The sequence below is a fragment of the Desmodus rotundus genome, chromosome 3 (assembly GCF_022682495.2).
Source record: "Desmodus rotundus isolate HL8 chromosome 3, HLdesRot8A.1, whole genome shotgun sequence".
Classification (NCBI taxonomy): domain Eukaryota; kingdom Metazoa; phylum Chordata; class Mammalia; order Chiroptera; family Phyllostomidae; genus Desmodus; species Desmodus rotundus.
The window spans coordinates 192,780,220-192,802,278 of NC_071389.1; the positions used below are offsets into that span (position 1 = coordinate 192,780,220).

Genomic DNA, 22,059 nt, shown 5'->3' on the forward strand with positions numbered 1-22,059 from the left:
TATTCGGAGAGACTTCCACGAGGTATCAATGAGAAAAGCCAGTTTCACATTCATTTGCTGTATCGCTTTTTATGCACTGTAAAAATACACTTTAAACACTCGCTATAAATATCAATATACGTTTGTGTGAAGGTGGCCAAGGGAATAAAAAGTTCTTTCCCCGTTCGTGTCGGGGTTGGGAGTGAAAGAGCGGGGAGATTATGCAGCCCTTGCTGCTGCTTCAGCACGTGTCCATTTTTGCCAGATCTGAATCATTGTTCCAGGTAGGTTGGGAGTCTGATCGTGAGTTCTCGCAAATTTTAAGCATTTCCAAATAATTTTAAATCTTCAATGTAAACCCCCCAGTATTTTCGGGGTCTACGGAAACGTCGAGTTGCAAGTTTGGGACGACTTGCGTTAAGGAGATCAGAGGTGACTCGTGATGCCTGATGACTGCCCAGCGTTAGGAAGAGTGTGCGCTACGGTGAGAACACACAGCAGGTGTGCAGGTGGCCTCCCAGCCCCCATGGGACCTATGCCTTCTGAACCCGCGGTGCTTTCACCCGGTGGCCCTGAAAGGGGTCTTTTTTCGAAAGGGTTGAGAAGCGCACATTATAACCCCGCCTACTCCCGGCCTGAAGGCCCGCCCCTCCGCCATCTTTGCGCCCGGCCCCGCCCCTCCCCTCCCACTCCAGCAATTTCGCGCCAACTTTCTTGGCACACAAAATGGAGTCCGGAGGGAGGCCAGGAAGCCTGACGTCATGAGCCCCCAAACCAATGAGCTTTGGATGCCGGTCCAAGAGGCTGACTCTAGGGCCCAGAACGGCCCAATTACTGGCCGCGGGGCCCAAGCGAACCAATGGGGACGCAGCGGCCGAACGCGGCGTCTCTTTTTTCCCGCGAAACTCGGCGGCAGAGCTCGTGGGTTGCTGGTGTGTCCAGGTCCGTGGGGTGCCGGAAGAGAGAGGTGAGCAAGGGGGCACTGAGGAGTGGGGACGCGGGAGCCGGCTCCATGGGGCGTCGGCAGGCGCCTGCCTCTGGGCGTGCAGTAAGGGTGCCCGGGGGGTTGTCCTGGGAGGACGGGGGTCGGGATCCGGGAGTAGGAGCGGGACACCCCGCCCCGCGTTCGGAGCCGAGGCCCAGACGTCGACGCGGAGGGGAGGCCGCAAGCTGTCCCCAGTCTGCTCCAGCCTTTTGTCCCCGCGACAGGTGCAGTCATGTCGGGCTTCGACGACCCCGGCATCTTCTACAGCGACAGCTTCGGGGGGGATACCGCGGCCGATGAGGGCAAGGCCCGCAAGTCGCAGCTGCAGAGGCGCTTTAAGGAGTTCCTGCGGCAGTACCGAGTGGGCACCGACCGCACCGGCTTCACCTTCAAATACAGGTGCGGGCCGGAGCGGGGCGGGAGGGGACGGGGCACCTGCAGCTCCCTCTGCTTGAGGAGCAGCGCACACGCCTCCGCCCAGAGCCTTTTGGTGTCTTGGTCGGGACACAGATGGGGAAACTGGCGGGGAGGCGAAGGAGCCTGTCCTATTCTAGGGATTTTGGTGCCAGCGGTGCCTCATCAGACCCCCGCACGTGGTGGAATATGGTTTTGTATATGTCATACCTGCAGGTAACTTTCAAGTGAGTCACCTGTTGAGTCTGCCCCCAACATCCCAGCTAGAGCCACTTGGGCCCTTTGGTTCTTTTTGCAGATCTCGTTCCTGTGTCTTTTCATTGTTATTCCGCGGAGTGTCAGATATCTGGGAAATGCAAGTTCCCTGCGGGTGCTGTAGGTGAAGAGGGGAGTTGTGGTTTTCTTCACTCACTCATTCATTCATTCATTCATTCACTCCAATCTTGGAACCCCTGTCGACTGAGCGCCTCCTGCCTGCCAGGCGCTGTTCCGGGTGCTGGGCTGCCGCACTGAACACGCTGGGCAAGGGCCCTGTGCCTGGCCACCGTGCAGCCTGTGATGCCACACCACGGCATCGCAGGCTCTTTAAACGCGGGCAACAGGAGTTTGCGGGTCCAGGCTCCGGTGGAGTGACTTCCAAGTGACAGTCTTTCTGGCCCTCCATTTCTTGGTCAGTAAAATGGGCATAGCTGTTCCTGCCTCCACTTGCTCACACACTAGCGGTCATGGCCCTCCCGGGTGCCTGGCACTGGGCCGGGCACTGACATACCAACAGGGAAAGGTTCGTCCTACTTGCCCTCAGGAAGTCGGTGGAAGTGAGGCACAGAGACCAACAAGGCATTTCTGGGTGATGATCACCTCAGAGGAATGTAAAAGCGGAGTTAGGGGAGGCTTCCAGAGGAGCCGAAGTTCAAGGTGACTCTGGAGCTGACAGAAGCGTCGTGTGGGAAGCGGCCCACATAGCAGGTGCACGGCAGATGTTTGGGTGGCCCGTTACAGCGAGGGCTCTCTAGGCCAGGCTGGCTGCTTTGTGTGGCTCCCGGGCACAAGGTAGAAGGGGAGAGAGAGGGCTCTGTGTAGGTCCTTGGTTCCCAAATATGCTTTTGGGGCAATAGTCCCATGGGATGCTCTGTATATAGTCTGGTAAGTTGACAAGGCAGACACAGTGTCTGCTGTCTTCAGTCCCCAACTTCTGAGGTGTGTGCCCTGTCAGCTCCCCCAGAGAGTGAAAGGGCCCAGGGCGTCCTGAACGGAGGAACTGGTGTGCAGTGAGTCTCCCAAACTGACCTGTCTCAGAGCCCTGTCTGAGTGCTGAAACATCCTTCCACGGAGCTTTCGGTGGGGGGTGCGTCTGCCGGCAGTGGGAGCCCCTGCGATTCGGTGTGTGTCTGGGGAGGGAAGTGGTAGAGCAGTGTTGGCGACGGGGAGGGCACATTCAGGGTGCAGCGCGCTTCAGCCAGTGTCGGCTTCCTCTTCCCTGCACCCTGCCGCCTGCCCACTGCAGGGATGAGCTCAAGCGGCATTACAACCTGGGGGAGTACTGGATCGAGGTGGAGATGGAGGACCTGGCCAGCTTTGACGAGGACCTGGCCGACTTCTTGTACAAGCAGCCTACCGAGCATTTGCAGCTGGTGAGTGGGACCCCGTCCCTGCGTCCCCCAGGGCCCGCTCTGCTCCAGTCACTGACAGCCTGCTCCTTCCTCTTCTCCAGCTGGAGGAAGCTGCCAAGGAGGTGGCCGACGAGGTGACCCGGCCCCGGCCCGCTGGGGAGGAGGCGCTCCAGGACATCCAGGTCATGTTGAAGTCGGACGCCAGCCCGTCCAGCATTCGTAGCCTGAAGGTGGGTTTGCTTAGAGGCGGGTTGGAGGGTGGCAGTGGCTGCTGCGTGGTCTGGGCTTCAGAGGCCGGTGGCCTGGGTGCCAGCTGTGTGAGCCTGAGCAGAACTAGCCCAATGGACAGGTGTCTACTGAGGTCCTGTGGGCAGGCATCGAGTCAGGTCCTGGAGAAATAATGGTGAACTGAAGGACAAGCTCCCCGTCCTCAGGAGGGTGTATCCCCCCGGGGGAGGCTGAGGAAGCTAGTGAGCAGCCCCCAGGACCGCTTCAGGTGGTCGTCAGTGCAGTGGCAGAAACGAAGAGGGCGACAGAAGGTGGGAAAGATGGAGACGGCTTCTTTGAGGAGGTGACACTGAGTGGACATCAGAGGATGAGAACGAGCAGCTGGGCAGAGCGTTGGGATGGGGTGGGGTGCACAGCCAGTGCCAAGCCACTGGTGAGGAGGGCACGGGGTGTCCACGGCACGGTGAGAGCCAGCCGGCATGGCTGACATGTACCGAGGAAGCAGGAGAGGTCGGCGGGGCCTGTCTGTCATCCAGTTGTTTATCCGTTTTATTCAGCAAATGTGTGCCCGGTGCCTGCAGTACCCTAGGTGCCGGGACAGACCCGCACTTTAGCCAGCAGGGCCTCTCTCGCAGGGAGCTTGCAGGGAGAAGCAGGGCGGGACATTGAGACCACTTCAGGTGCTGGGACAGGAGCTGTGAGACCGGGGGCAGCGTGACAGCGGCAGGGAGGTGGTGGTGGTCGGAGCAGGCCTCTGGGAAAGGCAGTTGGAGCTGGTCTGAGGGACGTGACAGCCTGAGGGAGGTGCGTTCCAGGCTCAGGGAGAAGCAGGTGCAAAGGCCTAACATGGGGACGTGGTGTGTTTCCAGCAACAGGAAGAGGCCGCTGTAGCCAGACCCCAGGGAGGGAAGGTTGGGGACAGGATGGGAAGAAAAGGGTGGAGAGGCGGGGGGCAGACCTTTCCAGCTGTAGAAAGGAGCTTGGGTTTTGAATCACAGGAGGAAAGCAGGAGAGGGTTACACAGAACAGCGGATGGCATTTTGAAAGGTCCCTCTGGCCGCCGTGTGGAAGGACAGTTTATAAAAGAGGCAGGAGTGGAAGCCTGAGAGCAGCGAGGAGGAAGGGGTGTCAGGGTGTTGTCCTGTGACAAGGGGGGTGTGAGAGTCGAATGAGAGGAAGCAGGTGCCTGTGCTCGGCTAACGCTACAGCAGGGTCCCAGTGTCCCTCCTCACCGTGCACCGCCCCCACAAGGCCCTGCTCTGGCCTTTGCTCGCATCCCCCAGTCCCGCAGCTCTGGGGGGAGTCGCCATGAAGCCTTCCTCAGTTAGCACGACGGCAGGTCTGCTCCAGAAGCAAGGCTGTGGACTCTGGAGGCTGTGCAGCCTGTTGGCTGCTGCTTTGTTCCTGGTAGCAGGGGTTCTCAGCAGCAGGGAGGGGCTCCAGGACCCTGTTCGGAACAAAACTGAGTTTCCGACGGTTTCCCTGTCCTTGGAAGTGGCACTAGGCTTGCTCTGCGGGCAGCTGTTTCATCAGAGAGGCCAGCCTCAGCTCCAGCCAGGGACAAGCCTCCTGTTCCCAGACTCACTGGAAAACACAGTGCATGGCCTGCTCTGGGCGATGGGTTTCCTACAGCAAGAGGAGAGGCTGCTCTAGACAGGTCTCTTGTCAGGTGCCTTAGAGGCCGGGCCGGGCACCCCAGGCCTTGCCAACTCTGAAATTCTGCAGTGCCAGGATTCCTGCAGCTTTGTAGATTGTTTTCCAGAAAACATGCTCTGAGGTGGTTTGAACAGCCCTGGTCTCCCCATGGGCCATGGCGGGCACCTGCGGCTCTGGCCTCAGTTGCCAAGGGGGACCGGCCTCCTTTCTGCGTCTCCCCCTCCCCAGCGCCGGGCTTTGGAGGACGGGCATCAGCATGACCTGCTGCCTGCCTGTCTGTCCAGGACGAACCACTGGGGATGGGGAAGAAAAGGTGATGGAAGAAACTTCCCCTGTTTTGGTTTTTATTGTAAAGTACTACAAAAAGGTAGACTAGTGTAAGGAATCCCATGTATCTTCACCCAGATTTAATGGTTGTTGACATTTCGCCGTGTTTTCCCTTTTTCTTTTTTTTGCTAAAGCATTTTTAAAGTAAGTTACAGACGTGGCATTTTACCCCTAAATATTGTAGTGCTCGTTAAAAGAAGACTTCCGCGCATTATCTCACGTGTGCCTGGCCCCCTTTAACTGGCTGTCCTCCAACGATTCTCCCATAGTCGGACATGATGTCACACCTGGTGAAGATCCCCGGTATCATCATCTCGGCGTCCGGGGTCCGCGCCAAGGCCACCCGCATCTCCATCCAGTGCCGCAGCTGCCGCAACACTCTCACCAACATCGCCATGCGGCCCGGCCTGGAGGGCTACGCCCTGCCCAGGAAGTGCAACACGTGAGTGGGTCTTGAGCAGCCTCCCGGGGCTGCGAGGAGGTGACCCGAGTGGAGATGTGAAGGATGGGGACGCTGCAGCAGGGAGGGGCTGGGCAGGCAGCACCCAGTAGGAGGGGCACAGCGCTGACACCCTGGGGCTCAGGGCTCTGAACCTCGGTGTCCCTCTGCATTGGTGAGTTCTGCCCCGGCCAGGATACCTGGATGACCCGTGTGGGGAGTCCAGGATCAGGAGGGGAAAGCATTTCAGAGGAACGAGTCCATCTGGAGTCTTCTGAAGCAAACTGGCGTGCTGGGCGGATCCGGAGGCCCCAGCAACACAGCCACTCACTGGTTTGTGCCTGTGGCCCTGTTCGCACTGTAAAGGCAGAGTGTGTGGCTTCTCGGCCTCGAAAATACTCTCTGGCCCCTCACAGAGAACCACCGCTGAGCCCCGGTCTGAGGCTCCACCCTCCCTCCCTGGCTGCTCTTTCTTGGCCTCCTGAGTGTTGCCTTTAGCTTCCTGCCCCAGGCGTTACAGTGCCCCAGGCAGGGCCCAGCCCTGCCTCCTTTCTCTGCGTCCTCCAGGTGACCTTAGATTGTTAAATGAGGTCCACGTGCAGAGGACACTCGGACTCAGATTCGGCCATGTGCTGGGCCGCCCAGTTCCCAGATTGGAATTGGCCCCAAGTCCCACACGGAGCTGACCCCTCCCCACGCCCACAGCTGCCCTCACAGCCCCCACCCTCCCCGGAAGACTGCGGGGGGGACAGACAGAAGGGGGACAGCATGGCTTCGGGTGTCCAGGCCCAAGTCCTTGGGCTCACGGTGTGTGTTTCCGTTTTGCATCCAAACAAGCAGGAGTCCTTTTGGCTCTGCCTTGTCAGAGACGCAGACCGATCCTGCCGCCTGTGGCGCGGCTCCGAGCTGTTGTCATCTCTCCTGCAGCCTAGCAGAAGCCTCCTCCCTGACCCCTGTGTGCACCCTTGTCCCCTTGTCACTCCTCAGCCAACAGTCAGGTGACCCCATGCTGCAGGTGCTGTGGTCATCTCCGTCTGACCCAAAGTGGAGGCCACTGTGTCCTGCACCGCCCTCCACGCTCTGTTCCGGGCTCGCCCAGCCTCCCTCCCCCTCCAGGCCCATCCTTGCTGCCTCCCTCCTGTCCCAGAAATACACTGAGCACGCTCCTGGCGCTGGGCCCCTGAACGTGCTGCCTCCTCTGCCCAGAACTTTCTTTCCTCCGACCTCCATAGCCCGTGGCCTCACTTCCTCCTTCCTTCCTCTGCCTTCCTCACCTGGCTGCCCCCTGACCTGCCATCTTGCTCTTGGTGTGCACCTACGTGGCCGTTCTTTCCCCCCCGCCTGTGTGAGCTGCCTGTCACTCCAGCACGTGGTTACTTGCTGGTTTGTCTTCCAGCCCCACTGACCGGGACCCAGGCTCCGTAAGAGCAGGGGCTTCTATTCACTGCTGTGTCCCTGGCCCCTAGAATCATGGAGGTGCTCTGCTGTGACACTGCCACAGTAGTCAGTGGCTTCATTGCATTGGGGCACACAGAAGCCTACGCCCTGCAGATGCCTCAACATGCCCAGACCCTCGGGGACCCTGGGGCTTGAGTGGGGGGTTAGCAAGATCATTGGCAATCTGGCCCCTCTTTACCTGTGGGGACACTGAGACCCTGTGACGTGTGCCTCCCAGCAGGTTCATGGAAGAGCCTGGCCTGGAGCAGGTCTCCCTACTGCTAATCCAGTGCCCAGTCCCCACAGACCCGCCCTTTTAGGGCCTTTCCCGGCTAATGGAGACCCTTAATTTGCTGCCCGCCACACCTTCCATTCCTGGTGGCTGACTCCTGGTAGGGGCTTCTCAGGGTAGCTCTGGTGACCCTTCTTCCCCCGTACAGGGAGCAGGCCGGGCGCCCCAAGTGCCCGCTGGACCCGTATTTCATCATGCCTGACAAGTGCAAGTGCGTGGACTTCCAGACCCTGAAGCTGCAGGAGCTGCCTGACGCAGTGCCCCACGGCGAGATGCCCAGGCACATGCAGCTCTACTGCGACAGGTGAGGCGGGCAGGGGCTGGGGCGGCACCCACGAGGACGGGTGTCTGGCTGTGCCTAAACTGGTGCTGGTGTGGGCCGTCCAGCATGGTGGGTGGGGGAGGAGAGATGGCTGGTTAGGGGACTGTTGCTCTGTGCCTGGCGCTTCCCATAGTTTTGTCTTCCCGTCACCTGCTGGGGCACGTCAGCCCCTGTATTGCAGATTGAGAACGAGTCACTGACTCTGCGGGGCGGAGCTTTTAGCCTGTGTTTTTCCTGGGAGATGCTGTCCCTGGAACGGTTGGAAAGAGGGAGAGGGGCCGCGTCGAGGCCGGGTCCCCTCGCGGTAACATAGGCAGAGATCTGGGAGGTGGTGACTGGGGTTCTGAACGGGCCGCGCAGGTGCTCTGGGCTGGTCCGTTTCTCTGTGGAGCAGACCTGCAGGTTTCAACAGCTGCTTCAGGGTCAGCAGAGTGTGTGGAAGTCAGACTCTTGAGCGAGTTGCATGAACTTGCTGGGCCTGAGTTTTCTCACCAGTGAAACAGGGATCAGTCACGACAGTCCCTAACCTCTCACCGGCTGCTGTGAGATGTAAACTGGGAAACGCGTGCCAGACATTGAGCTCAGTTCCTTATCCACGCTAAGTATCGTTATGTGTTAGGTTTCCTCCACACGGTCTGTGACCCACACAGCTGTGTGGCCCGCACAGTGGGGTACACGAAGAGAGGAGGCACGGAGTCCAGCGTTAACAGTGCCCCTGCCAGCCCTTTCTAGGATGTGACAGTTTCTGGCCTATGAAGCACTTCGTGTCTGTTACCTCGCCTGATCCCACAGCGGGTGAGGGGTCAGATCCAACCCCCCCCAGGCTCCGAGTGGCCGCGACCTCTGCAGTGACACAGCTTCTCAGCGGCAGCGAGCAGATACGCGTCCCAGCGTTTCCTCCAGCCACTGACCTGGCTGGAGGGACTCCAGCTTCCTTGTTTCAACATCTTATTTTTCAAAAGAGGACAAGAAAGTCCAGAGGCAAAATGACTTGGCTGAACTTGAGGAGCCACCAAGAGGCAGAAATGGGCAGTGGTGCTTGCAAGGGGGCTGGGGGAGCCTGAGGAAGGAAGGCTTCCTGGAGGTGGCGAAGGGGGCAAGGCCGACCGTGGAGAAGATGGAGCATTTTGTTTTTTATTTTTATTTCATGTTTGCTTTTTGTATCTTCCTCACTTACAGTTCGTGTTCAGTGTTATTTTGTATTGGTGTCAGGCGTGTGGTGTAGTGAATAGACAATCATATACTTTGAGATGGGGCTTCTGAGGGCTCGGGGGGCCAGCACTGGGCTCCCCTCCAGCCCCGAGCAGCAGAGCATGAGCCTCTGAAGGCAGTGGTAGCGGAAGGGGCGGGCCACCACTGTGACCAGGATTGTCAGCATCGTCCTCTGAGTGGCGTAGCCCTCCAGGCACAGGGTGGGCTGTGATGAGGGGGGTAGAGTCAGAACACTATCTCCATCAGGCTCTCACCTGCTTTTCCCCTTCTTCCCCATCATCCTCTCAGGTACCTGTGTGACAAGGTCGTCCCCGGGAACAGGGTCACCATCATGGGCATCTACTCCATTAAGAAGTTTGGCCTGTCCTCCAGCAAGGGCCGAGACAGGGTGGGTGTGGGCATCCGCAGCTCCTACATCCGGGTCCTGGGCATCCAGGTGGACACAGATGGCTCTGGTGAGTTGGTTGTGGGGCCCTGCCTGGCCCTGCACACAGGCTGTGCTGTGCCCTGGGCTGATCCCACATCTCTGCTACATCATCGTTGGGCCTGTGCCCCGCTCTCCCCCACCCCCCATCCCCCACACCCTTCTGCATGGTGGTCAGGATAAGTGGTGCTGTCGTAACCAAGGACACCACGTCAGTCCTTGGCTCGGAACCCTCCGCCTGTCTTAGCCAGGAGTCCCCACAGTCTCGGTTCCTCCGACTTCCCCCTGCTCTTTTCCTCACGCACTGGACCCTGGCCCACGAAGGCCCACTCCTGAGGGGAGAGCTGGGGCTCTGTGTCTGTGCTGATGCTTGCGCTGTCTCCACTCTGAGGATCCTCCCTTCTGAGACGCCCTGAGCAGGGCCCAGGCTGGGGCAGTGGGCTGGAGCTGGTTCCCCCTCACACAGCTCTCATGCACCCCCTCCCCGCCCCACCTAGGCCGAAGCTTTGCCGGGGCTGTGACCCCACAAGAGGAGGAGGAGTTTCGGCGCTTGGCAGCCCTCCCCAACGTCTACGAGGTCATTTCCAAGAGCATCGCCCCCTCCATCTTTGGGGGCATGGACATGAAGAAGGCTATCGCCTGCCTACTCTTTGGGGGTTCCCGAAAAAGGTAGAGGTTCAGGTCCCCCGGGTCTGGGGCTGGGACAGTCATTCGGCCCATCGTAGGAGAGCTGTGAATGTTGGACAGGGATGCTCTCCTCATTGCCCAGGACTCTCAGCCCTGCCTGCTACGCAGGCACATTCCCTAGCTCCCAGGCCCCTTGTCAGCTGGCTGGGGACTCCGATCCCGCCCAACCCTGGCTAGGGGGTGGATTGCGGGGGACCTGGCGGGTACCGTGGGGAGATCTCTGGGTTTGCAGTCTGGAGGCCGGCGGTTAAATCTCTGCTGTGCTGCTTGTTTTCTGTGTGGCCTTGGACGGGAGAGACTGCCTCTCTGAACCCACGTGTCCACGTGGGCGTGACGGGTGAGAAACCTGGCACTCAGAGGGCTCCCTGTGTCCGCTGAGACTAAAATGTAAAGTAATACAGGTCTAGAAAGTAGTATCACTAGCAGCTACCGTTCACTGAATTCCTACCGCGCACCGGGCCGTTTTCTAAGGGCTGATTTTGTCTGAGACCCAGTCAGTCCTCCTCATAACCCCGTGAGAAATCTGCGATCACGCCCGTTTTACAGATGAGGAAACCGGAAGCCGGTTCCAGTGTGCTGCCCACTGGCAGCTCCCCTGCTTTCCTTCCGTCTAGCTGCCAGGGCTGTTAATCAGATGCTCACTGTGAGCGCCCAGCCCAGCCCCGAGTGTCCGTTCCTTTGACCCTGCCCTCCCTGGGAGGCACGTTACCGTGGGTGAGGCTAGGGGGCATGGGACTGCGACCTCGGACTCAGGCCTGAGCCTCTGCCTCTCCCCTTGCTCTGAGGCCCATAGTAGTTGGGGGCCGATTGCCAGCCCACCGCTCTGACCAGCCCGAGTCCCAGGCCCCAGTGGGCTTTCACCTTGCCCACCTGCTTGTCTTCCCCTAGGCTCCCTGACGGACTGACTCGCCGAGGAGACGTCAACCTGCTGATGCTGGGGGACCCGGGGACGGCCAAGTCCCAGCTGCTGAAGTTCGTGGAGAAGTGCTCTCCCATTGGGGTGAGTGCCGGGAGGGGCTGCTCTCCTGGCCTCCGCATCAGGAAGGCAGGCTGCAGGGCAGGGCCACTCGGTCCCCTGGGTCCTTGTGGGCAGGGCCACCCGGAATCTCTTCCTCATCCCCCTAGGACGTGGCCAGGTGGCACAGGAGGAAAGGAGGGAGGAAATCAACAGGTGGGTGTGGTCTTGGGGTGGTGGACAGAACGCCAGGTGAGAGGCAGGGTGGGGTTTGGATTTCAGCCTGGCTAGTCATTGGCTGTGGGCCTTAAGCAAGTCACCTAGGCTCCCGGAGCCTCAGTTTATTATCTGTCCAGTGAATCATGGCACCGGTCATAGTCATGGCTGAAGCCAAGGGCCAGGTGCGCCGGAAGTGCTTTACGTAGGTTTACTCGCGTACTGCGCACCTCGGCTCTGCGGTAGGTGCTGGGGCCGCGTCTTACGGGCAAGGAAACTGGGACGGAACAGCGAAGTGTCTCGCGAGGAAGTGCTCGCACAGGGGTCTGCGCACAAGTGTTTGCACAGCCAGGGCCTCTGCAGTGGCGGAGGTGTCTGTGGGTCGGGGGAGGCGAGGATGCCTGCTGTGTCCAGTGGGACGGGTTGTACAGGTGGGGGGGGGGTGGTCTCTGGACAGGTAAAAAGTGTGCCAAGTGCTCTGTACCAGGGCTGTCCAATAGAAGTAAGCGTGAGCTACAGGTGTGATTTAAATGTTCTAGTGGCTGCATTAAAAAAGTGAAATGAAACGAGTGAAATTAATACTGAAAATGTTGTTTAATCCAGTATACTTAAAGTATTTCAACATGCAGCTTAACATAACAAACACCAAGGAGATACTTACTTCCTAGCGCTGCTTGAAACCGGTGTGTATTTTGCACTTAAGCACGTCTCCATTTGGACATTGGCAGTCGAAGGGCTCAGGGGCCTGCAGGTCTTTACAAAGCTGACAGGGACTCGGGGCGGGGGGAGCTTTTTCCTGGGAGTCAGAAGTCTATCACGGTTTTGAGGGCACGTAGAAGTGTGCCGCTCCTGTCCTCTGGGCCTCTGCTCCCAGTGAGCCGGGCCCCTGAGGGCTGCTTGGTGGGGCCATGGCAGGGCTCAGCAGGGCCTCAGCTGGGACTCAGGGGTGTGATGGATTGGAACTGCCCAGTGGGGCCGAGCCTCCAGGCCAGATGGGCCCGGTGATCTCCTCATCCAGAGGGAGGCTCCCTGAGTCCTGTTCTGCCCTCTGTAGCCAGCTGTGATATGTGGCCTTGACTTGGTGGGGCTGGAGTGTGGAAGCTGTGCTGGGCCCTGACTCCCCCACCCATGCCGTCCCCCAGGTATACACATCTGGGAAAGGCAGCAGCGCGGCAGGCCTCACAGCCTCGGTGATGAGGGACCCCTCGACCCGGAACTTCATCATGGAGGGTGGAGCCATGGTCCTGGCTGACGGCGGGGTCGTCTGTATCGATGAGTTTGACAAGGTGAGGGTGACGGGGGCAGGGGGTGAACGGGAGACTTGTATTCAGTGCCCTGCCCGTCACTGCAGGGAAGAATCTTGACCTCTTTTCCACATCCGGGGAGTGAGGAGGGGAGAGCCGAGCCCATACAGTTGTCACCAGGATGACAGGTGACCGGCGCCTGCCGTTGGCCTGGTGCTAAGCCGGGACCGGCATGGTCGTGCTGTAGCTTTCCTGCCGGCACTGCGCCCTCCCCCTCGCCTGGTTGATGGACGCCCCTCTCCCCCGCTCAGATGCGAGAGGACGACCGCGTGGCGATCCACGAGGCCATGGAGCAGCAGACCATCTCCATCGCCAAGGTGAGCGGTCCTCCCCGGCAAGCCCACTGGGCTGAGGCCTCCTGGGCCTCGGTGCCCAGGGTGCTCAGCGTTGGGCCGAGTCCTGTCTGCCTAGGCCTCTGCGGCAGCAGCAGCAAGCCTAGAGTCGTGGGCACGTGTTCAGGCCTGAGAGCCATGGCGTGGGGTCCTCTCTGATCTGTCATCCACCCCCTCACTCTCCTCTCTCAGGCTGGGATCACCACCACCCTCAACTCCCGCTGCTCTGTCCTGGCTGCTGCCAACTCCGTGTTCGGCCGCTGGGATGAGACGAAGGGGGAGGACAACATCGACTTCATGCCCACCATCTTGTCCCGCTTTGACATGATCTTCATCGTCAAGGACGAGCACAATGAGGAGAGGGATATGGTGAGGTGGGGCCACAGGGTGCAAGGGGCTCGGCTCCAGCCAGGCCCACAGTTCTGGGGGAGGATGGACGAGGGGCGTGGCCAAAGTCCTGACCATCAGCTGAGGCCCTAAGTGGGTAGCCACGGTGGCAGCAGTTGGGGACTGCAGAGAGCATCAAACTAGGGTGCAGAGTTCTGCGTCTCCTGTGAGCGATGCGCCATGGGATTGGGGTAGATCACTCCCCCTGGTGCGAGTGACAGACCCTCACCCAGTTCTGGTTAGTAAGTTTCTGGAAGGAACTCGGTGGCTTATGTAGTGGACAAGCCCAGAGGTGTGGGCCCTGCGGGATCTAGGTCCCTGGCCTGGGCCCCTGGTGTTGTCAGGGCTCCCGTCTCTGCTACTCGCTCTGCTCTCTGTGGGAGAGGCGGGCTCTCTGGCAGCTGCCACCTTGGCGGCAGCTCCAGGATGTTGTCTTAGCAGCTGACAGCCCCAGGGAAGGAGGGTTGCGCCCCTATTCCATTGGTTAGAGTCCCGCAAGCTCCCTCCCTGCCTGCTCGACTTGTGTTGGGACCCGGGCTTGGGAGGGCCTGCCGGCTGACCCAGGGTCCCCTCTGCCTGCCAGATGCTGGCCAAACACGTCATCACTCTGCACGTGAGTGCGCTGACCCAGACCCAGGCCGCAGACGGTGAGGTTGACCTGACCAGGCTGAAGAAGTTTATCGCCTACTGCCGCGCGTGAGTCCTGCATGCTGGCCCGTGGGCTGCGGCTGCCTGGCTCCCCTGCGGGGGGGGCGGGTAGAGAACCCCGTTCCCTGGGCCTGCGCCTTGTGGAGGACACCTGAGACGATGCTGTTCTTTGAGCTTTAGCTCTGCTGAACCTGCTCTGCTGCTTTCTGATCGTACACAGGTCACTCCGTGGCTGTCGGCCTCAGTTTCTCCATCTCTAAAGCGAGGGTGTAGGATTTAGATGGTCCCACCCCCGTGACATTCAGGGAGGCAAGGCAGTGTGGTCAGTGTGGACACGGGCTTTGGGTAGTGCCCGCCCCCCACTATGTGACCTTAGGCCAGTCACGTGACCTTTCAGCCTTGTTTTCCCCGGGTTGGTGTTTACTGGGCGTTTTGTAAGGATTGCCCGAGACCATGAGCAAGCGCACGGCACAGCCCTGTACCCAGTAAACGCTCAGTAAGTGGCCGTTGTGACACTAATTACTGTTATTGTCACAGATGGTCAGTGACGTAATAGGGTCATTGTTCTGTGCCAGGCGTTACTCTTAGTATTTTATGGACAAGTGAACTCTAGCCCTTGCCCCACCACACCTACAAGACTGGTGTATTACTGTTCCATTTTGTAGATAGGGAAGCTGAGACAAAGGTTAGGTAACTTATCCATAATAGGGTCACAGAGAAGAGGTAGTGGAGCCAGGATCTGAACCCAGGTACCTGGCTCCAGAGGCTGTGTTTTAGCCAGTGTGCCAGGGTTCTTGACATACGCCCCGGCTGTCTCGTTGGAGCCAAAACCCCAGGGTGGAGGAGTCGTTGAGGGCCCCTTCGATGGGAGGTGAACGCTGCCGTTGTGCAGGCCCCTGACTCACCAGCTTCTCAGGGGTGATGGGCCGTGTAGAGCCCAGTCATTTTTGGGTCTTCCTCCAGGTCTGAGCTCCTCCACATGGCCTTGGGGAGCTTGCCCCCTCCCCCTGGCCTTGGTCTCTCCTCATCCTCAGGATGAGGGTTGGGTTAGGAGGTCTGAGGCTTCCCCTAAATCACTGTCAGCTGACCTGCCGGTGGTGGGTGGTGGGAGGGGACAGGACGTGGGACACCCCCGCTGTGCTCCCTCCCTGCTGGGAGGCTCTGAGTACTCCCTGTCCCTGGGCAGCACTCACGGCCAAGCCTCCAGGGGGCGTCCTAACACATCACGACCTCTGCTGTGTGGGGTGGAGAAGTTCGGCGTCGAGGACGGCTGGGATCCTGCCGTCCGGTGGGCCCTTGGGCTGCGTGGTGCTGCCGGTGTTCTGCACTGCGGATGAGGCCACCCTCACTTCACGACAAGAGCCACGTGTCATTTGGCAGTAAAGAGGGATGGTTGGATGGTCGACAGTCCCTGCAGATGGGCCTGGCTTTTCTCCACCTGTTTTCTGGCAAAGGCACCTGTTTTTCCCTCCCACTGTTGATCTCTGTGGCACCTGTTCATAGCCCAGATCTTACTTAAATCTTTTCCCAATGCTGCATCCAGCCTGTTGGGGGAAAGTGTGTGACTGTAAGCCAGCATCGGGCAGGGAGGTTTCCTTCCTGGCCTCATGGCAGCTGCTCCCCGCCATTCTGCAGGAGGTGTGGTCCCCGGCTGTCGGAGGCGGCTGCAGAGAAGCTGAAGAACAGGTATATCCTCATGCGGAGCGGGGCCCGCCAGCACGAGAGGGACAGCGAGCGCCGCTGCAGCATTCCCATCACTGTGCGGTGAGCCGGTGGGCGGAGCTGGGCATGCAGGCCGCACCTCACAGGCAGGGTGTGCCCGGCACGGGGAACCTCATCCGTGGCTAACCACACCTCGCAGGCCGTAGGTAAGGCCTGCTGGGCGGGGAGGGGTCCTTTCGGAGTGTGAACAGTGGTCCCCCTGGTCATCTGTATTTCTTGGTTTATGTAAGGTCAGGAAAACCTAGAACCTTCTTTTCTGGACTCTGCCTGGCTTCCCCACTGCAGGAAAGCCTAAGGGTGAGGGAAGGCCCGGGCCTGTGAGTCAGGAGACCTGGGTCCTTGCCTCTGGACCACCGTGTGACTGCAGGGAAATTGTTTTCCTTCTCTGGACCTCAGTTTTCTCAGCTCCTAACTCTTTTCTTCTTTGTGAGTTAAAAGGTCAAGTGTAGTGATTAAGAGCTTGGACCTACCTGGTTGGAATCCTGCCTTCAGCACTGATTAGTTAGAAGTAGGTTTGACTGTATACAACGGAAAACCCAAGGGAAGTAGTCTAAGTAAGATGGAAGTTTGTTTCCCTCTTAGATAAAAATTATCGAGGGAGTAGTGGTCCAGGATCGTTGTGGTGGCTCCTGCCATCAGCAGCCTGGGTTCCTTCAGACTCACCTTTATCCTCATAGTCCAGGATGGCTGCTGGAGCCTCATCCATCACCTCTGTGTTCCAGGAGGCAGGAGAGGAAGGGAAAGAAGGGCCCACCTTTTAAGGACACTTCCTAAAATTTCTGCAAAATGTTTGGACTTAGGACTTGTTGGCCACAGCTGAGTTACACAGATGCACTGGACGCAGGGGAGGCCGAGAATGTCATTTAGCTGGGTGTCACATGCCAGAATAAAGGTTGGGGCTCGTTACTGAGGAGGAAAGGAAGACTGGTCGTGACAGGTCACGGACCGCCTGTGCTCTCCCCTGCAGTCTTACACTCCCTTGGGCAGGCACCACCCGGTGTCAGGATGGGCGGGGGAGCAGAGGTGGGCTCAGGCCGCCATGTTGTCCCATCGCCCCCACGCAGGCAGCTGGAGGCCATTGTGCGCATCGCCGAGGCCCTCAGCAAGATGAAGCTGCAGCCCTTTGCCACGGAGGCGGACGTGGAGGAGGCCCTGAGGCTCTTCCAGGTGTCCACACTGGATGCCGCCTTGTCGGGCACCTTGTCGGGTGAGCGGGCGTGGGCTGTGGGCCCGGGGCCCCGTGGGCTGTGCGGCATGCTGCAGGCCCGGAATGTCTGTTGCTCTTCTGCACTTGCCTCCTTTTTACTTTCTCCCCTGGCCGTCTTCCGCCAGGGTGAGGAGAAGCGGCGCTTCTCTCTCCAGACCCTCGGACACAGCCCTCTTGGGGTTATGAACGGGTGCCGTTTCATTGTGGGTCAAGGACAGCGGTCCGCACCCCTGTAAAGCTCTTCCCCTCGTTTTACTCGCAGCGGCCCCTGGAAGCCAGGCTGGCCACTTTGTCCTTCCCGCCTTAGAGACGGGAAAGCTGACTCTCAGAGAGGTCCCTTCAGGGCACCCAAGGTCACTGCGTGGCTGGAATGCCGGTCTTTCTGCCCCTGGGCTGCAGTGCCCTGAGGCCTCCTCCCTGCTGCAGGCTCAGCCTGTCTGCCAACCTCCCAGAGCGCTGATTGTGGTGGGCCTCTCTGGGACGACTCCCTTCCCTCTCCCCCCAGACAGGAGTCAGCTCATTGTCCGCAGAGCCCGCCAGTGGCTGCCGCTCTAACCAGAGTCCAAGCGCAACCTGTGCCGTGGCCTGCAGGGGCCCCAGAGGACTGGGTTTTGAACCAGGCGGGTGTGTTCCTGCCTCGTGCCTCTGTGCCTGCTGCTGCCTCTGCCTGGAGCATCCTTCCCCACGTGTTCGCCTGGTGCCCTCGTCTCTTCAGCCATCATCTCATTCGGGCCCTCGCTTCCCCAGCATGCTCTGTTCCTCTGCCTCTAAATTCCTCTTCGGGGTGTGGCTCTAGCCGCTCTTCCTTGGGATAGAGGCCTCTATGGCTCCAAGCCTCCTGCTTTGGGCTGACTGAGATCCCCGGCACCTTGTCCCCACCTACCCGCCTCCCTTCTCGTGCCCACAGGGGTGGAGGGCTTCACCAGCCAGGAGGACCAGGAGATGCTGAGCCGCATCGAGAAGCAGCTCAAGCGCCGCTTTGCCATTGGCTCCCAGGTGTCAGAGCACAGCATCGTCCAGGACTTCACCAAGCAGGTGGGCCTTTGCTGGGTCTGGCAGGGGAGGGGAGGGTGCCCTCAGCCCAGGTCCCACCCACCAACACCGGTGTCCAGTTGTCTGGCAAAAGGGCCGTCGTGGGGCGGCTGTTGCTCGTCCCAAACCCGGTCCTGTCATGCCTCCCCTTGGGACTGCTTTAGCCTGGGGTAGGGCTATTTTTCTGTCCTGTGAGGGGGAGGGGACAGGTGGCTGGGGTTCCGGTGGAGCCACACCCAGGCTTTTCCCTGCCCTTCCATCTATCCATTCCCCCCATTCCCTGGCTTTTGTGGGGTGGGGATGAGCAGAGACAGGTGGGTGAGCCTCCCAGGTTCCTGGGGACAGTGTTCTTGACCCCATAGAGAGGCACTGGCCTTCCAGCTGCTATGGAGAACTTGTCGCCATCTTTAAGTCTCAAGAACAATCCTGGGGCCTGGTCTTGGCTCCTCTTACGGACACTCCCCTTCCGATCCTTAGGGCCGTTTTTTGCAGTGGGGAGAACCATGCCCACTCGGTAGGCGAGAGCACCAGGGCTGAGCTAGCACAGGTCAGGAACTTGAGTTCTAGGGTCAGGTGGACCACTTAGCTACTGTGTGACTGAGCAAGTGACGGAGCTTCTCTGCCTCAGTCTCCTCCGCTGTGAAGTGGGGGTGGTTGCAGTGCCAGCCGCACCGGCAGTTGTGGCGGTGGAGTGAGTTGTGTTTGCGGAGACTTGGAACAGTGCCTGGTGTGTGACAGGCGGTCAGGAAGTGGGAGCCCTCATGATCAAAGGACACGGGGTGTGACGGAAAGTTCCGTGTGTGCGGGGGCGGGTTGGTGGGTGTCCTGGGGGCCCCTCGGGAAGCAGGCTCCTGCATCCGGCCTTGTGTCCGCAGAAATACCCAGAGCACGCCGTCCACAAGGTCCTGCAGCTCATGCTGCGCCGGGGCGAGATCCAGCACCGCATGCAGCGCAAGGTCCTCTACCGCCTCAAGTGAGCCCGCGCGGCCTGCCCAGCACCCGCTGCAGCACTCGCGCCCCGCCTCTGCCTCCCCTCCCCACCGCCGTCGCCTCGGACGCCCTCGGGCCCTCCCCTCTGGCCCAGGGGAAGGAGCCACCCTGTCCTGCTCGCTGCCTCTGCACTTTGGGCCCAGACAGGTCCAGGAAGGGAGCTTCTGGAGTTCACTGTAATAATAAAGCCGTGTGTGTTTGGGTATGTGTGGGCTTCTGCTGGGTTCCTGACCTGCATCTGCCACTCGGGCTCCTGGGCGAGGCTCTTACTTTTGTGGTCCAGGTGCTCAGCTGCTCTGTGGGGATGATGAAGCTGGTTTCTCGCGGGCCCTGGCGAGAGTTCAGCAAGCTCAGTGTGTGCGGGAAGTACTGTGTAAGGTGTGTAAGCCTTGGCAGCCTCATGGTTGTTTCCCTGCAGCTTTGTGGTTGCGCAGGAGGTGTGGTTCTGCAGTCAGACTGGCTGGATTCACCCAGTTTTTCTGTGCCTCAGTTTCCTAGTCTGTAATGGGGTGACATGGCTGTTGAGGACGAGTGGGCTGCAGGGGAGGTGCCCAGGCAGGCTGACCTGGCTGTGCGGCGAGACTGGTGGTCTCAATGTGCAGGGGCGTGGACACCTGCCGGGGCCTCAGAGCAGAGTAGGGATGTGCCACAGCGCTGGGATTCTGCAGGCGGTTCTCTCCCAGGGGCCGCCTGCGTGCTGGGGGGCTTGGGTGGCACTGGCTTCTCTGTGTCGGATTGGCGGTCAGTAAGCTGGAGGCCACGGGTCCTGCCACCCTGAGCTGTGCGGTTCGAGGGGTAGAAAGCAGTAGTGGCAGCAATACCAGCGAAGGTGAACGACGCCGTTAGTTAGCTCATTATCTTTTTGCTGATACTGAAATGCCTACATGAGTATCATTTTGTTCGTGCAAAGCCAGAATTCACAAAATTAAATCAGTGAAATAAAACACATTTAGTAATACAAATCCTCAAGCAGAACAGGAATTTAGAAAAACACGTTAAACATTTCTTTCTAATACGTTATTAGCAGATGGAATGTTTAAAAATAACCACCGAGTGAATCGTGACGGCAGTGATGACGAGCGGCGGAGTCGGGTCTCTGGTCCTCCGGAGATCGCGGACGGGACAGGACAATGGGGCCTCCGCATGCGCCTCTGCGTGAGCCTTTGGGGAACGACTTCCAGCTGCTGACAGCTCCCACTGCAGCTTTCCAGGAGGTGGAGAGATGAGAGGAGCTAAATCCGTTTCTCTCTGACTCACTTGTGTTCAAAGCCCATTTCTTCTTTGATACCTTCGGGGAACTTTAAACAGTGTTTTCTCCTCTCGTTTGGATGGAGATCTTCCTGAGAGCTGGCACGCATTTCCGGTTCCTCACCGGAGAGTCGTCTTTGCAGAGCTGGTCCTCGGGTCCTGGTTTGGGGACTGAGCCCTAACCCTGCTGTTGTGGGCCGCATTTCTCTTAATGCAGCGGGCTCTTTCTCCAGGGAATGCGCTCACCTAGGTTTCATCTGGTGATGGCTGTTGCCCATCACCCCATGCTTGTGCAGTGGGGTGCACTTAGTCCCGCAGGAGTCATGGGTGCTGGTACTGTGGTCCCCTCCATTTCACAGGTGGAGAAGCGAGCTCAGAGAGCCACGTGTCTCAGCGAGTGATGGCCGGGCCAGGATTCAGGGTAGCCCGTCCTGATTGTAAGAGGGGCAGTTCGGGAGAGGACTGCCCTGGCTTGGTCCCTGTCTCCTGGGTAGATGACTGGCAGGTACTCTGTGGAGGGACCAGAGGCTTGGCTGTGGCTGGTGGGGGCGGGGCATAGGGCTCATAGGAGGGGCAGCACACAGAGCCACCCCTTCATTGCTGCAGAGGGAGCAGCAGGCAGAAGGCCTGGGGCCAGGAAGTACTTGGGCATTTGGGGAGATCACTGAGCCCCGAGAAAGACCAAGTGAGGAGCGGTAAGGGAGGTGAGCAGAGTTCCGCTGCTCATCAGCCCAGCTGTTTGGGGGATGTCTGCCAGGGTGAGGCCTTGCAGGCACCTCAGATGTCTCCAGCATGGCTGATCCCTCTCCTGGGTCACTCCCTGTTGGGTGCCTCCCAGCTGTGTGTCTTGGGTCTACTTCTCTAGGCCATTGTCCCTGCTGCCTGTCCAACTGTATATGTCTTCCATGCACCATCATCTTTCTCATAAAAGTCAGCTTGTGTCCGGAGGGGAGCACTCAGGCCAGGACCCACGGAGGGGCTGGGCCCCGGGCCCCAGGGAGATCCGAGGAGAAGGCTCTGAACCTGGCCAGGGCTTCGGTTTCTCTGCCCTCCTGCCACATGCTGTTCCAGGGACATACACATTCCTCTGCTGGTCATGTTGTTTGTCTCTCTTCCTTTTCTCATCTGTAAAAAGGGGGTGCCTTCAGTCCCCTCCCGGGGTGGCTCCAAGGATTGACCAAGGTGATAGAAGTCAGGCGTCAGCTGGCCGGGCACAAACCGGTGTTCACAGAATGGCCATGCCTCTTGTCCTCCAGCTGCTTTCTCTGTTCTCACCCTTCCTGCCTTCCATGACTCGGCCTCTCCTGGTGCCCCCTGCCCCCACTGAACCCCAGGCCTCCGTGGGTCTTCACTTCCGTTCCCATGAAGGGCTACCTCGTACCTCCACATCCAGCCCGATGCAGGGAGCGCACGTGAGTGAGGAGAGGCCGGGTGGGCTCACTCACAGCTCAGTCCCTCTACCTGTCGGTTCGGAAACTTACGTGGCTTTAACTGTAATTTGCTTAATGTGTATTTTACATGGCTTTAATTGTTTAATGTTTAATATGAGTATTTAAGTAAGAATATGACAGTTTTGTATTTATTTGACAATCAGTGATGTGATGGAAGCTTCGAGTCTAGATGAGCAAAAGCAGATGTTTGTTTTAAAACACGGTCTGGCCGAAGAGTGCACCACACTGATTCTGACACAGCTGTGGTAGTGCACACATCACAAATGAGCATTTTTCACTTAAAATGTGGAGCAATAAAGCCTGGTGGCCAAGAGCGTGGACTGAGAGCCAAATGGCCTGGGTTCAGATCCCAGCTTTGCCACTTTCTAGTCGTGACCTTGGGTCCTTACCGTACCTGCCTGAGCCTCGATCTCCTCCTCTGTAGCCTGGGATCTCTCCATGGAGGGGCGTGAGAATGATGGGGTCACGTTTCTCACGCCCACGAGACTGCTCCGAGTGTGTGCTGGTGTTGAAGTTACAGAAAACAGACATTTCAGAGTGGGCTCAAGACTCCGG

At 59.1% G+C, this 22,059-nt stretch overlaps 1 protein-coding gene across 1 annotated transcript; it reads left to right on the plus strand.

Annotated features, from left to right (window-relative positions):
• Positions 1-793: 793 nt before the first annotated feature.
• On the plus strand, positions 794-19,010 carry MCM5 (minichromosome maintenance complex component 5). The gene is made up of 17 exons (XM_024579329.3): positions 794-946; positions 1,189-1,363; positions 2,883-3,009; positions 3,090-3,218; positions 5,469-5,641; positions 7,516-7,671; positions 9,190-9,356; positions 9,823-9,994; positions 10,901-11,012; positions 12,326-12,469; positions 12,739-12,804; positions 13,012-13,188; positions 13,790-13,902; positions 15,490-15,618; positions 16,641-16,783; positions 17,691-17,818; positions 18,691-19,010. The coding sequence occupies exons 2-17, from the start codon at positions 1,197-1,199 to the stop codon at positions 18,790-18,792; spliced, it is 2,205 nt and encodes a 734-aa protein (XP_024435097.3). The 5' UTR covers positions 794-946; positions 1,189-1,196; the 3' UTR covers positions 18,793-19,010.
• Positions 19,011-22,059: the final 3,049 nt, after the last annotated feature.